General features: G+C 34.3%; 1 protein-coding gene across 1 annotated transcript in view; it reads left to right on the top strand.

Annotated features, from left to right (window-relative positions):
• Mybbp1A (MYB binding protein 1a) overlaps window positions 1-17,120 on the top strand; it is a 122,900-nt gene that overhangs the window by 47,823 nt on the left and 57,957 nt on the right. The window contains exons 10-14 of the mRNA XM_090370373.1: window positions 955-1,034; window positions 6,654-6,717; window positions 11,470-11,540; window positions 13,651-13,705; window positions 15,356-15,478. Of these exons, the coding sequence (XP_090226499.1) occupies window positions 955-1,034; window positions 6,654-6,717; window positions 11,470-11,540; window positions 13,651-13,705; window positions 15,356-15,478 (393 nt within the window). The remainder of the gene's footprint in view (window positions 1-954; window positions 1,035-6,653; window positions 6,718-11,469; window positions 11,541-13,650; window positions 13,706-15,355; window positions 15,479-17,120) is intronic.

Consider the following 17,120-nt stretch of genomic DNA (forward strand, 5'->3'; position numbering starts at 1 on the left):
ACTGTTCAGGTTTGGAGGCTGCAGTTCAGAAAATTTGAGAAAAGACCTTGAGCTGAAAGAGTCTACTAAAGCCAAATGGCTCGGCTCTAGTTCAAATAGATAAGTAGCATCTATATGATGAAAGAACTCAAAGGTGTGTGTTACAGAACTTGGAAACAAGGTATCTCGTGGGGTGGGGCAAAGTGAATGACTGGAATTTTCACATTAAAATGGGGCAGAAAAACCAGGTGATATAAATATAAACTATTGGGGAGAACAACTGATAAACTGGACCTCAAGGAGTTTACATTTAGTCAGACAGAAAGTCTAGTTTCCTTGCATCTTATGGCTTATGCTAATACTGAATGCTGATATGTAGGATTGGAGATTTAATCTCAGGGCAACAAGAATTCTTACAATGCCTGAACTTTGAAGTAAACATGCTAACATACAATACATGAAGTATTTTTAGAGAATTATTATGACAAGTTTGATTTTATAAAATATTAATAATTAATTGATACAGATAAAAGAACCACTAAGTGGTAGGGATCAGAGTGTATTGATGTGGGATTTAATTAGATGTAGCTGCTGTCAGAGAAAAGGAAAGGGCTTTTACTTTTCTAAAAGTAACTACAGTGGTTTCAATTTTTAAAATCTATTCAGTGGCACCAACTCATGATGTGATCAGCAGAGCATTCTAAATGGGAAGTAATCATACAAACTACTGTGCTTTTCATACCAACAAAAACAAATTTCAGATTAAGTACTTTTTAACTATGACTTCTGTAAATTTATCTGTTGAATAAAATTAGTCACCCTGGTTGTGATGTTTGATTTTTTTATTGATGCTTCAACACCGGAATAAAATATGTGGTCTCGTGATCAGATGGATAATACAGATAGAGAGTAATTGTTTAATTATGATTTTTTGGCCTTAAAAGTGGTGATAAATATTTAAACATTTTATTGCAGGCAAGCTTCTTCATAGAATTTACCAAAGACTGTGAAAATCCAGAAATCCAGATGTTGATCTTAAATCTGTTCATCATTTCGTATGTAAAAGTCTCTTTTTTCTAACTAAATTTTTTTATACAAAAAATTAAAATAATAATATAAACTACAATTTTTATTGTTGTTTAAATTAAGGGGATTTACAAACTTGCTATACATTGCAAGGCTGGTTTTGGTCTCTTCTTCAGGGTCTTAAATTACACTTTGATAAACTAAAGATAAAATTGAATCAAAGAACCATTCTTGACTAGCATACTGACTACATTTAGCCAATATTTTACCATCATGGTAAAATGGTGACTGAAGTGACCACAGGTTTTGGGCAATTGTATAGAGTCACTGGATGTAACAAAGTCTTGATAGATGGTGAAACAAAGTCTTGATAGATGGTGACTGGTGTTACCTCATACCGTATCATAAGTTTTTTGCCATTTTATATACGAGGGTGGTTCAATAAAGAATCACCTACTTCCACATATTGCAGAGTCGTGATATTTTGTATGTAGCATCATACATATCTGTACTAAAGGTGTAAAATTTCAGCCGTGTCTTAATTTGTTTTTCTCTTACAGAGCTGAATGTGGGACGAAATAGCATCGTGGACAAAGTTGAAGCCAGAGCTGTAATCCAGTATCTGTTCTTGAAGGGGAAATCTCCTAAAGAAATCTGCAAAGAGATAACTGCTGTATATAAGGATGAAGCCACATCCTATGGCATTGTGAAGCACTGGCATAGACAGTTTAGGTGTGGTTGGACATCGGTAGAATCTGATGACAGCCATTGATGACAGCACGATCAGAAAAGTGGAGTCATTAATCATGGAAGATTGCTGGATATCTGTGCCTGAATTGTTCCAGGAGGTGAAGATTAGTGTGGGCTCTATTGAAACAGTCCTTCACGACCAACTCCATTTACGGAAATTGAGTGCAAGATGGATTCCCCGATTATTGACTGGTTTCCAGAAGGCTGATCGACAACAGAAATCACAAGAGTCGTTAGCCCTGTGCCAAAAAAATTAGGAAGACTTTTTTCTCTCGTCTAATCACTCAGGATGAAAGTTGGATACACCATTTCGACCCTGAAAGTAAAAAGCAGTCCATGGAATTGCAACATCATGGTTCCCCAACGCCCAAGAAGGCAAGAGTCCAAGCATCAGCAGGAAAGATCCTGCTCACAGTGTTTTGGGATGAGAACGGCATAAATAATGACTGATTACCTGCCGAAAGGTAGAACAATTACAGGTGCCTATTATGCCAACTTACTCACAAAATTACGGGAAAAAATCAAACATGTAGGCGTGACATGCTGTCCAAAGGTGTGAGAATGCTTCAAGACAATGCACCAGTTCACACTTCTGAAATTGCAACAACACAAGCGGCCACTTGTGGATATGAAATACTGCCCCATCCAGCCTACTCACCCAATCTTGCACCATCCGACTTCTTGTTTTCTTCCCTCAAATCATTTCTTCGGGGGACCCACTCCCCGATGACGAGACACTCATTTCTGCAACAGAGTCATGGTTTGAAGACCAACCTCACCACTTCTACAAAAACGGTATCCGTAGCCTCATCCATCGATACAAAAAATGCGTAAATCTGCACAGTGGCTATGTAGAGAAGGACTAAAACCTGTGCCAAGAATCAACAGGCTAGCACCTCTGCAGCTAGGTCAGGGCGATTCTTTATTGAACCACCCTCTACGTTCGTTATTTTTAATTTCGATGGAGATTTTGTAGGTTACTACTTAATATACGTATAACTGTTGTTTCATTCGAATCTTGCCGCCATTGTTATAGTATAGAGTGAGTGATGGGGAATTCAAATTTTTAATGTGGTAAATAGGTAGCCCTAACGTAAAACTAGATATCATAATACGTATCCTGCATTTAGGAATCTATTAGATAATATAGTATTGATAATTAATTAATTAAATTTATTAATCTTATTAATTTTCATTGTTAATCAATAGTATTCAATAGGATTTCATTCCCCAGACTAGAGCAGCAAAGCAACAGGCACAAAGTAGCAAGAATGTTGTGACTCAGGGGAGAACTAGGGGGGGGGCATCACAGCCTAAAACACAATGGCACTTCTGTAGCCAGGTGGGAAGGAGCAGCAGTGCGTAGCACACGCTTCTTGATTAGACTGGGGTTCGAGCCTGTCACCACCAAATACGGAAGATGCGGAAAGGTCAGGGAATGACCACCGCATATCCCGGAGCAATATGGCCTTAGTTGCTAATGCTCCTAAAAACCAAATAACAAACAAACTAAAACACAATGCATCACAGCCTAAAAAAATGTGCAATTTGTGAAATGTTTGCAGACCTTTCTGGAACAGGACATGATCTAGCCAAGGAGGATGTCTTTGTGTGTGTGTGTGCTAGGTGCAGAGAGTGTCAAGAAATTGGTGCCAACTCGACGTTCTGATGGGTGCTTATGAGAGTTTGAAGAGTAGGGTAGGTGCCCTCGAAGGTATTAAAGTGGGGGACCTATCAAGTTCTCATCTGCCTAACTCAACGCCACCAGCTCACTCTTGTGCATCAGGCAACATAGTGGCAATCTCCAAGGCAGAATGCGCTGGTACCACAGGAGTTAGTTATTGTCAGTGACAATAATGTCAGAAAGACAGGTAATATATTGTGTAAAAATGAATAGGTGGAATAGGACCAGGGTATGTCTGCCAGGGACAAAAGTTGATGTTGTAGAGCAAATATTATCTTTTAAGGGCACAAAGGGTGATATTGTTGTACACATTGGCACTAATGACATTTACAGATTTACTTTACTTAAGGAGATTTGCAGATTTACTTAACAAGTACAGGTCAATGTTGGAAAAAAGTCATGAGTTAGGGTTAAATTTGAAAGTGTCGGCAATTCTACCCAGACACGATAGGAGAGAGTACATGATGAGAGCCTTGTCAATCAATTCAGCCCTGGAGAGATTGTGCAAGGCTTATGGGGTAGAATTTTTTTCAGCATGTTCTGTGCTTGTTAACAGGAATGGGATACACTTAAATAGAAGGGGTGCAAGAGTGTTTGCTGATGCTGCCGAAGCAGTGTTAGGTGGGTCGGAAAACTGCTAGCTTGAGGGGATTCACAGACTAAAAGGCTAACAGTAGCCACAGGTAGAGGTGAAAACAAATCTTGCACTACTTCTATTGTAATGAGCAGCAGCCTACAGTGCTAATTGCTGGGGATTTCAAGAGCTGCTGGGAGTCATTGTGGAACAATGACTCCCAGCAGCTACATGTGCATGTATACTTGCATGTACACCAATGCTAAATATATAATATTTAGTATAGTAAATAAATAAATAAATTAAAGTATAGTAAATAAATTTGATGGATTTGAAGTGCTGGTCAAGACATCAAAGGCAAATATTGTTGAGATATTGGAGATGTGGTGTCACACAGATATAAGCAGTGCAGAATTGGAATCTGGGGCATACAGCATGTACAGAAAGGATAGGAAGGGATTAGTTGTTGGTATTCATATTTTAAATTAGGGGTTATGCTGTTAATTAAGGAACAAAATCTAAGTATGTGCTTCCTGTTGACATAGATGGACAGTGCAATGTTGAGTCAATTTGGTGTGACATATGCACTGGGAAAGCAAAAATGAGAGTAGGAGTGTGTTATGGGCCTAATGACTCTAATGAGTACGATGAACAATTGTATAGAGAAATAGAGTGGGCCAGTTTATTGATCAGCATAATTTAAGCAACAAAGAAATGGCCAAAATGTTTGAAAATTAATTTAATTTTTACAGTCAGTCTTTAAAAAAAAAATCTATGTTTTCCAAAATGCAATATAGTAGTGTTGTTCTTAACAAGGAACAGTATTATTTATTATTAATTTCAAATAATAGATAGAAACAGCAAATTGTCTTATTTTGGTTATTTACTAAACAATCACATTTGCTTACAATCACTCATAAGAAGACACTTGTTCCCACAACTTTCTTTCTTTCTTTGGTATTTTACCAGTCAGTTAGTGAAAGTTTAGAAACTACTCATATGGCTAGATATTACAACCTACCTACTGTTACCTTGTAGAAAGGTAGGTTGTAGAATTTTGGTGAAAATAGTATTAGTGTAACTTTGGTTTCTGTTACAGTACTGATTATCACTCACTGACCACGAATTGCACATGTAATAATTTTCCTTGTTGGTATTCATATTTTAAATTAATATTTGTAACATTAACATGTAGGTTAGTGCAAAAGCATCATTTTAACATAGCCATCTACCAGAGTAGTTAAATTAATTAATTAAATTGGCATCGTTTTGGTTATATCTCATATTGTGAATGCCTTCACAACGAGTTGTCATGGTATTGTACTACTTCGAATAAATAACACTTCACCAGTGGAGAAGACTACTGTTATTTATTCTCAGTGGATACCACCACCCAGATGGCACCATTTCAAAGCTTGTTGGCTTCTCTTCGGTGGGTGGGAAGTTACCCTGGTGTTGCAATAGTGACAACCCAGTTATTTTTATTTTTTTTATTTTGGTAGTTGTTGGCGCATCGGCTTCTGTGGCCATAGTGCACCTCCCAAGGTTTTTGCAGTACTTTGATCCAAGTCTGAGGCGGGATTTGAACCCGCGACCTTTGGGTTGCCAGGCAGGCACTTTACCCACCTGGCTAGCCTTGTCGGCAACCCAGTTATGAAGTATAACTTCACAGTATGAGAGATGCCTGATGGTATGCAGTGATATAGACTATAAAATATTTAAGGGCAAAGGCCTCATGCTACGAGGTAGAATGACATCTCTCATACTGTGAAGTTATACTTCATAACTGGGTTGTCACTATTGCAACACCAGGGTAACTTCCCACCCACCAAAGAGAAGCCAACAGGCTTTGAAACAGTGCCGTCTGGGTGGTGGTATCCACTGAGAATAAGTAACAGCAGTCTTCTCCACTGGTGAAGTGTTATTTATTTGAAGTAGTACAATACCATGGCAACTCGTTGTGAAGGCATTCAAAATATGAGATATAACTAAAACGATGCCAATTTAATTAATTAATTTAACTACTTTGGTAGGTGGCTATGTTAAAATGATGCTTTGGCACTAACCTACATGTTAGTCATTCTACCTCGTAGCATGAGGCCTTTGCCCTTAAATATTTTATAGTCTATTTGTAACATTCTATTTTAAATGTTAACTTTAACAATGACATTTCCTTGTTTAGATTGTGGCATAGTTAAACTGTAAATTCAGAATGAACAGATCCATTTTTGGCTACTCTCTGTCCTATATATTACTTTTTTTCTTGACTGATTTTTTATTTTAACTACATAATTTATCGAACTTTAATGCAGTATCATCTGATTTTTAACTAAAGAATGGTTTCCTGTTCTACTAACTTAACTTAAAATGTATTTAATGAGATAATCTTTATTGCATTTGAAATAAGAATAGCTTATCAATTCTGTAAAAGAATGTTTTAATACCATTAAAAGTTTGGTAATTCTGATTTTTTTCATTTTTCAGATAAACAAAATAAAAGAAAATTATAATTTTTTTTTTTTTTTTTTTTTTTTTTTTTTTAAGTACAGATGTTTGTGATAGTGGCAATATATTAACATAACTATTTAAATATAAGTAAAATTTACTTGTTGGTTAATTTATGGTTTATTATTTCTTCAGACCAGGTACATTGTTCTTTGATCAAATTGCAAAAAAGAATTATGTGGCATCTCTTGTGAGAAATGTAAGTATGTTGTTTTTAATATACATTGCAGGTAATACAAACTTATGTATAAATTCTGAGAAGTTATATCTCCAAAAAGCTTATTGAATAAACATAAACCCAAACTTTTACACCGTTATAGATATGCAGAAATGATATATAACCAAAGGTTAGGTCAGAATATTCACAACTGGTACTTGTGTTTAGTAAGATGTGATTTTGCTACTGAGTGCAAAGATACCTTAACAATGAGGTTAAACTAAAAAAATGTTCTGTCTTTATTTATTGTCCACAATAAATAAATGAAAACAGAGCATGAGCCCTTGTAAATTCCAAAAAGATTGTATTTCAGTTGCACTTGTTCATTTTAAATTATAGAGGGCAGATGTCTCTATACATTCAATAGATTGTATAGGAACATCTTTGCTTGTGGTGGTCAGCGATTGAAATATGATCTTTTTGGAATTTGCAATGGCTTCTGTTCCCTGAAGAAGTGGTTCTTATGGTTCCATGTCTTTATTTTGTTTATTGTGGATGCAGTATTCTTCCTTTAGTGAGTATGCATCTACATGGGTGGAGAGTCATGCATTTACATTGCTAGAGAGGTGGTTGCCCTTTAGTGCTTTTAACTTTACGATTTAGTTTAATTGTTAAGGTATCATGGTACTCAATCAGCAGAAATGCACTTGCCAGGCATAACCTTAATTACTTTATTAGTTTGGCAGTGTAACAATGTCCTTTTTTCTACAGTGTCTGTGAGATAACTATGCTCTGTCTTTGTAATTAAACTGCTTTTATGTCAGGTGACTGCTCACAGCATTTTTGACAGATTGGACTTTTTTTTTTTTTTTTAATGTCCTTTGTTTTTCTCGCACATCTCTCATTGTTAACCATCCCATGCTCATGTCATAAAGACTAGTTATTGTCAAATGTGTGGAAGTTTTGTTTCTTATCAGTGTTCCCATACACAGTGGATTTCTCTAACATTTTCATTCTACCAGAACCACCTTAAAATGTTTTTCCTATGCTGAAGTGTTAGTTGCTGATTTTCCTTATTGATTAGTCACTGGTTCACCTGAAACAGGGAATTTTAAGTACTTGCCTTAGCTATGAAATGCAAAACTTTTTATACAGATTAATCATAGTATCTAAGATATGTGGCAATTTAAAGTGTTTATACATAATTTCAAATCACCCTGTATTTGCATTTTTATTATTGATAATTTTTGCATTTCATTATTGCAAGAATAGTAGATTTTTCATACCAGAAATACTGAGACAGCCTCATCAAAATGAGAATAGTCACTCATTTGGAACTGTATCAAAAGCATTACTGAAATATAAGTAAATAATGAAAAAATTATTCTTTGCATGCAGTTTCTTTAGTTACGTTTTTATAGCAGCTAAGGTTTATTTTGTTCCAAGTATTCATTGTATGGTTCATTTTACTTTTTTCTTTTAACACTGTGTAAAAGAATGAGAGATACTATCAGTAGGGACAAGGTGCCATGAGATAAAAAAAAAATACCAGATCTTCGGTGTAAAATTATTATTGATTGTCATGTTTTGGAAGGTGAGGTGGCAGCATTTATTCACTTAATCATTTTCAAAAGTTTGAGTGTTTGCAAGTATCTTTAAGAAATGGAAAAGAATAGGTTTTTCTAAAGTAGAAAACAGGAGAAGCGGGTGAAACTTGTTTTCGGATCATCCTTGAAAACCTTAATATTTGTATAGGGATTCTGTGTGTCAATCAGTAAGCCAGCATATTTAAAATATGTTAGGATCTGAACATCTTACTTTGTGGGGCCATCTGGACAGGGTACAGTTGTTCTACATTCACGGCATGGATTTTTTGGGGGCAGTCTTGTCTGGACAATTTGATTGGATGCTGTGGCAGAGATTGGATGCAAAAAATAATTTTGATATTGTATACTCGGATTTCAGGAAAGCTCTTGATACCATTTCACATAAACAACTACAGTACAAATTGGGGCAATTTTTGCTCCAATTTGGGCAAGTTTTTGCTTCTTTGGATAAAGGGATGGTTGAGTGGAAGGAGACAGACTATCAGTGGATACTGCTCTTTATGGACTGTTTGTTTGTTTGTGTGGGTTTTGTGGTGCAAGGACAACACAGCCATAATGTGCCTCCTTCATAGACTAATGTTATTAGTCGAGTCCCCAGGGTTCAGTACTGGGCTCGTTGTTTTCTGTATTGATTAGTGATGTTGATGAAGGTGTATCGGGCTTAGTGGCTAAGTTTGCAGATGATACAAAAGTTGGCAAGGTGGTTGATGACAGTAATCAAGGTATGCTACTGCAACAAGATCTAGAAAAATTAGTCAGATGGGCTGGGAAATAGCAGTTGAAGTTTAATATTGAAAAATGCAAGGTACTGCATATGGATAGCAGTAATCCCAGATTAATGTATCAACTATGGTACTACACTCAAGGTAGTCGAAAATGAAAAAGATCTGGGATTAATTGTACAGTCAGATACGAAGTTCTCTGAGCAGTGCAGACAGGCTGCCAGGACTGCTCATGGTGTTTTGTCAATGATATGCAGGAATTTTGCTAGCAGGGATAAGGAGGTGATTATCCCATTGTATAAGGCAATATGCCATATGCAGTACTGAAGATAATAATACAGTGGATTCCAGTTAATCGGGGCAGCCGTTTATTTGGGGCAAATCTTAAAAAACAGAACCAAATCGAGAAAATAGCCAGGATTTACTTCGCTTAATTGGGACAACATGCCGTTTAATCGAGGCAGGAGACCGCAGCACTGGAGATTACCCTACAATTGTCTCCGACCGTACCACGTTGTTCGGTCGGATTTCTGGAGGTCACAACCACAAAACAATAAAAACAATTAGCAGCCACCTGTTTATTGGGCTTCTCTGTTAGAGCAACCTATCATAAACGGATAGGAAACTCGATCTTATTGAATTTGCAATAATACTGACAGCTGGAATTCTGTGAGTTATTATGATGAAATGTGTTTACACTTCCATGAAATCTTCAATCATATAAAAAAATTAATTTTCAGAATCTTCTCTTCATTCCTATTTTTAAAGCTTCGTAACTTGTTACTCTGTTTTCACTTGCATGTATCGTGTTACTTGCAATTTGTGTGTGCCGTGTTCTTTGTTATTGATTGCTTATCTTTTTACTGTTTTAAATTTTAACCCCCACTGACAAATGTCAGTGAACAGAAATGTCAACTAGCATTAGCATTAGTAGAGGCATTTGATGCAAGGAAGCAAGCTTATGCAGCATCAACCAAAAAAAAAAAAAAAAACCCACTTCCACTTCACCCCTCTGTTCGTTCAAAATACCTGTCCAGCTGAGCCTTAAACTTATTTAGGCTATCAACCTCCACGACAAGGGATGGAAGTCTGTTTCATCATCAACTAGTTCTAGTTGATATTTCTGTTCAGTGACATCACTGACACAGTACGTATTAATTATTCTGATTATCACGTATATTCTTCTGATTTTCATGTATCATTTAATTTTTTAATTGGTAAGGTAATAAAGGGTGAATTTGTGCCTAATATGTCTTTACTTTTATAGCCTGTGGATAATATTCCTCCTATTTTTGCTCATTAGAATTGCTGTTTAATAGAATTAAAATTAAATTCACAAACATGATCACAATGACCGGCGCTTACTACACATCCTATAGTAAAGGGTACTTTACTATGGTGACTCCATCGTAACGTTAACCAGTTGTAAAGCGAGGGTCCATTGTATTTTAATTATTTACATGAAACTTCGGATAATTGAGGCAGCCGCTTAATCGGGCCAAAATGCACTAGTCCCGATGTGTCCCAAATAACTGGAATCGACTGTAGTTATCTTGAGTATTGCATGCGAGTCTGAAGGCCTCATTTTAGGAAGGAAGGAAGGATATGTATCTGTTGGAACAGGTGCAGATAACCCGAACAAGATTGGTGAGGGAAACAAAAGGGTGCTCTTTACAAGAATGGTTTCAGTTGAGCAAATTGCAGAGCCTGGAGACAAGGCACCTGCAAAGTGATCTGATTGAGATGTTTAAGACTTTGAATGGATTGAGTAAGCTCGGTGCTGATGGAATTCTTTTTGTTGCTTAGACTACACACATGAGGGGACATAAATTTAAACTGGGGAAGGACAGTTGCAGGATAGATGTGTGGAAGATTGCCTTCAGCCAACGGGTGATTGATTTCTGGAACAAGCTACCATCCGTTGCTGTGGAAGTGAGTAGTTTGAATAAATTTAAAGAACCAAATGAACTACTGGAGAAGATGAACAGGTGATATGAGGGGTTTTTTTGCTGATGCTGTAAAAGCTTGAGTTCTTGCATTATTTGCCACTATTAATACTAATATCCGGGCAAATTTTAGTATAGCAGTTTGCTCTGTTCTGAATATTAAGACCATTTAAATGTTGGCTGCAAAAACTCACAATTGGACGGAATAGTCCAAGTGCCTTTTTATATTTTTTTAACCTTGTTCAAAATTTGGGAAGTTTATCTGAACTTGTTTGGTTTCCTACAAGTTTGGCAATACTTACGATATACCTGATCAATTTACATTATGATCATAATCAAGACATATTAAGATTGCTATAATCTTAAATAATTCATGATTGTAAAGTAATCCTTTGATTGAGTACCATATTATAAAAAAGTTGAATTGCTCTTACTGAAATTTAATTTTCAGTATATTATTTTTAATTTTAAAAATTATGTATATTTTATTTAAGTTAATGTTCTTTTTTGATATTTCAGCTTAAAGTGGATGCAGCAAAAACATATTTTACTCTCTTGAAGGAAGTTTTTCTAAATAATACACCAGATAGGTTAGTGATATTTCTTATATATAATGGTGTGCATGTGCTATATGAAAAAGTATGGAAAACAAGGCAGATACGTTTTAAAAAAACCAGCAATAACTGCATTGGTTATCATAAATATCTATCTTTGTAATATTTTGAGATGTTTTTTTATTTTATAAATTATTTATATTGAAAAAGTTTATGGAGTACAGGGCTAGTTATATTTTGGTTTAAAACCATATTTTCTGTGTACTCAGCTGATACTTTCATCCTGCAGTTATAAGTCATTGAATATCAGCCTTTTGTTTACTATTTCTTCCATGCTGTCTTATTTCCTGTTAGTTTTTTAGCTCTAGTCAAAGTAAACTTCCTTTCTTATAATGGTTGCTTTGTGCCATCAGTGTACTATCCTCTGAACTATTGCCATTCATTTTTGCTTGATTACAGTTATATATGTAATTATTATTTCTTATCCTGATATTTAATTCTCTTCCAATACTGTTCTTTCTTCTTCCTTTGCCATTGGTTCCTACTGCTCTTTCTAAGATATTAAAGAATATTTATTTATTTATTTTTTTATTTTTTTTAGCCTTCAAATGGGACACATGCACAGAAAAATTTCATCACCCAATTCCATCTTAAATTTCATTGCATAACTTTACCTGGTTAACATTATCCACCCAATTAAACTTTCTTTCAAACTAGTTCTAAAAAAACAATTATTACACCTTATCATTATATTTTTCTTCCAGAATAAATATGATTTTTGCTTAGCTATAACTCAACTGTATTTGACTTCTTGGTTTTTGTAATACCTACTGTCTTGATATTATAACAACTTAAGTTTTTCTGCTAATTCCACTTCTTTGGTGGTACCATATCAGTGTTAGAATTGCTAAATATGCTACTAGAACAATCATATTGATGGTTGTTCTAGTATCATATATAGCACTGTGTCCTGGTTCCCTGACAAGCACAGTGGGGACACCTTGTTTACTGGGATATTCATACCAGCTGTTATAAATCTTGATTGCTTTATACTGTCTTAACTGATGAATTTTCAGCAGACTGTTTATCCAATCTGGTTAACTTAGTGCCATATTGGCAACCTCTCCTCATTTGTTAACATGTTAATCACCACGAGCAGCATTTGTGTCTCACTTTTTTTTAAGCATTAGGCCATGTGGCATGACATTTATGTCACAGTTCACTTTACTGTTCAAGCAGCCTGACTATGTAGTATCATAGCTAATATCATTTCTTTAACATGAAATGAATCTAGATTTTCTGGAAGGACCAAAATGATTTTGGTTTTTGTTTTTATTTAGATGGTGATGTGTTTGTCATGGTATATTGATTGTGGTGTAATCCAATTTTCTAAAAAAAAAAAAATTGGTGATCCCCCCCCCTAGAAAGCTATTTTTTTTATTAACATTATGGCAATCTACGTGTTAAGTAGCTATATAGCTGGCTTCCTACTAACTGATTACACCATGGAAAGGTGTAATTGACTCTGACCCAGTGTCCATTTGGATGCTGGGCCAGAGTCAAAGTTAATTCCTCATCAGTTTCAATAAAATATTTTTTAATATATATTGAAACCCCTGATGTCGAACTCTGGGGGCTCGACCCATTACATTATTCATGAAGAGTAGTAGCCATTAATAGCTGCTTCCTAATTCCTGCCCAATCAACTATCCCTTTAATCATAGGAGCTTTGTAGCATTGTAACTTGCCCCCATTGCTACACTGCTCCAGTTTTTACAGCAGTTGTTCACGTGGAATAGTATCAGAAGTTTTACTGAGATCTAATTATGTCGTAAAAAATTTTTGCATCCAGTTTCTCTTTATATAGAAACTTGGTCAAAGTGCTTTTTTTTTTTTTCTTTTTTTTTTTTGCAACACTTCAAAGCACCATTTAGACATTCTAATGACAGAAAAATCTCAGTTCTTAAAAAAGAAAATCTGCTTTGAGTTTCACTATTAAAATTCTCTATATGATTGAATTGAATAATGTATATTATTGTTTAATCCTTCTTGTACAAGTATGAGAGTATCATTTGTAGTGATGTAAGGAATTCTCAACAGTTTGTTCAGATAATTTTTTTTTATTTTTATTTATTATCATTTCCAGTCTTGAAACTGACAAGTCTTTATTAGAAAGAAAAAGAAACTTTGCAGTTGATCAGGTAAACTTTATTGTTGTATGTTTAAAATTGCAAATATAAATACTAAAAAAAGCTTTTATTGTATTAGACTCCATGTGTAGTTTTAAATATTATAATACCAATATACAATATCTGTGCAAGTAATTTTGAAGTATTTGTCCATCTTGTTTGTTAGTTTGTTTTGAATAATTTCAAATCCTCTGATGTTAATTTAATTTGAATACATCAGGATATTCAAAAACTGAATACATCTAGTTAAAATAATACTAATAGCACTGATCTTAAAGGGACTTCCTTGCTCCTCCTCCTCAATATTTTGCAAAAACAATATATTGATTTACAGAATCCTATAACAAATGATTACATTTCCTAAGGACATTTCCAATAATTATGTTTAGGTGAACATTAAATTATTATTTTTATTATCAGAACTAATTAAATGAAATAATCAGGCTTTGATAATTCAGCATGATATTTATAATTGTTATACTTTATTTAATCAGACCTGTCTTTGCTTCCCACTTGTGGCAACACTTTGTGCTCACTGTTTTTTTGAGATTTTAACGTAATGGGAAAATTCAATCTAACTATTCTGCTTGAAATGGTAAGTTGAAATATACTACAGCTTTTATTTTTTAAATTACGAACATCATGATGGTTTTTGGGCTTTCTCCATTTTCAAGGTATAGCAAAATGCATACATTTACAACTACCACAAAAGCATCCCTCTAATACTGACCTGTAAGCTTCAGCAGAAATGAGATACAACTTCTTTTGATCACCCATAAGTAAGAACAAACATAGCAAAATGAGCATTGAGACAAATTACAGTTTTGTTTTGTAGCTATAGAACTGCAATGAAAAAGAACAAACTTATCATAAGTAAAAAAATAATAAATTTTCTGTTTGTACTCTGGGACAACCACGTAACATCAAAGAAATGAAATGAAGAAAGTGAAAACTACCACAAAAGCATCCCTCTAATACTGACCTGTAAGCTTCAGCAGAAATGAGATACAACTTCTTTTGATCACCCATAAGCAAGAACAAACATAGCAAAATGAGCATTGAGACAAATTACAGTTTTGTTTTGTAGCTATAGAACTGCAATGAAAAAGAACAAACTTATCATAAGTAAAAAAATAATAAATTTTCTGTTTGTACTCTGGGACAACCACGTAACATCAAAGCAGTTCACAAGATAGAGAATACAAGAATATCACTGTATTTAGTAGCTACATGGACTACAGTTGCTCTAACACCTATACTTCTACACCCTCAATGATTCATCACTTGGCTATGGCATATGAACACTATGGGCTCTTATATATCAAAATATTGGTATACAATAAGTATTCACTTATGTAATACATATAAATTTGTAAAAATATAAAATCTTCAGTTGTTTCCAAGATATTGACACTAGAAAAGAACCAGTTACACCATTCAATTTAGCACACAAAATACATATAAAAATCATTTAAAGATAAACTTTTTTTGTTACATAGTGTAATAAAACTTTTTTTTTTTTTTATATGAAATTTTGATGTGAGAGATGATTACATAAATATCATATATACACAACTGATTTTGGATTTTCTCTGATTCTTTTACTTTGAAGACCAACGGTTATTTTATAATTATTTTTTTAACTACTGTACTTTTTTCCAGATGGGCTCTCTAATTATGCATCCATCTCTTAGTGGAGACATTCAGTGGAAGAAGGAAGTGATTCAATTTTTGCTTCTGCATTCCTTTTTCATTTTAAAGCAACCAACTGGAGAATGTAAAGAGGTATTTAAAAGTTTTATCCTGTTCTATAACATTTATAATTTAAAACTATGCACTTTTCTGTGTAGGTAACTGATTATATGTATCCCTGCAAAGAATTTTGTTTGTTTCTATGTTTTTAGTAATGGATAATTGAATAATCATTCAAGAAAGCTATGTTGGGAGTTGCACTAATGGATTTCAGGATGGATTTTTATCGCATTTCCTGAATAAAATATAAAATAAAAAATAAAATAAAATATATAAAAAAAAAAAAACGTTTTAAAATGCACAGGTGCATTCTCAGAAGGCTAGTGCACTTCCACACTTTCACATGTCTGCACTGTGTGGATATCGAATTTTCCCACAGTGGATAAATCACCAAGGGAGCACTCATGGATACACTTCATAATCTCCAGGCTTTACAGCTCTGGATTTTTTCATATAGAGTTACTGTAAGGATAAAGTGTATGGTTATAAACATAGTACATTGCCAGCTCTATGTGAGATACAACAAAGAACATGTGAAATTACAATTTACATATGCACCACTCTATGTGTATTATTTAGAAAAGATGCTGTTAGTATAAATGTGCCATTGCTGGACATTTTGAGCATCTGACCTAACCTTTGCTATGTGCCATTACCAGATATCTATTATATCTGCAGAAAATTTTGGTTATATTTATGCAGTAAACTTTTGGGGATACAGCATCTCAAAGTGTTTATGCATAATTTTGAATCACCTTATATATTGAATTTTTATGAGGACTGAAAGGATAATTTATAAGAAGCATTAATTTACAAAATCCTTATTCATTAAAAATTTACCTGATTGTATTTGAAAAACTAGTTTTGTGTTTTTATTATCACTAGTTCGAATTGGAATTTTTAACATTTGCATTAATATAAGTGTGGAATACAGTTGTCCCTCCTATAGAATGTTTTATCCGGTTCTTGTTTTGTATAGCACTAAATCCCTTATCATTAAAAATTTACCTACCTGTATTTGAGAAACTAGTTTTGTGTTTGTATTATTACTATTCTGAATTGGAATTTTTAAAGTTTGTTAAATATAAGAAGTACAAAATACAGTTGCCCCATGCTGTAATGGATTTTACTCAGCGCTTCTTCACTGCCACGCACTGAATTTTTTGATAGCCTCACTCACAGTTGTGCTCTGTTTCTCTGGAATAGTGCTATTCACTCAACAGACCTTGAGAGGAGCTACCCATTAAGTGGATTTTTTTTTTTTTTGGCTGTTTAAAAGGCTCCATAAAAAAAAAATCTCTTCAATTCCATTTGTCAATCAACTGCAATGCACATTGCTTGCCTTCAAAGGACTGTTCTTTGTTTTAAATTGACTTTTAACCAATACTGTAATTATTGCTGAAATGCATTTCCTGTTTATGACTGGAATAAATTTTAAAAGCTGTCTGTTTGCTCCAAAAGTTATTTTTTTTGTGCCCATAAATAATTATAGTTACATAAACTATAATTTACATCTCTTGTGTTAATTTTCTATAGCTGTTTTGTACTGGCACAGGTCTCCTGCGTCTCATGGCTGTAAACTCTTATGGTCATTCAGTGCTGTAGGTGGAAAATATATTGAAGTGGTCATGTGCATCATTTCTTGCATATTACAAAAATATACATTTTATACATC

This window comes from Mastigoproctus giganteus, chromosome 3 (assembly GCF_048544385.1).
Source record: "Mastigoproctus giganteus isolate SK-2022 chromosome 3, ASM4854438v1, whole genome shotgun sequence".
NCBI lineage: Eukaryota > Metazoa > Arthropoda > Arachnida > Uropygi > Thelyphonidae > Mastigoproctus > Mastigoproctus giganteus.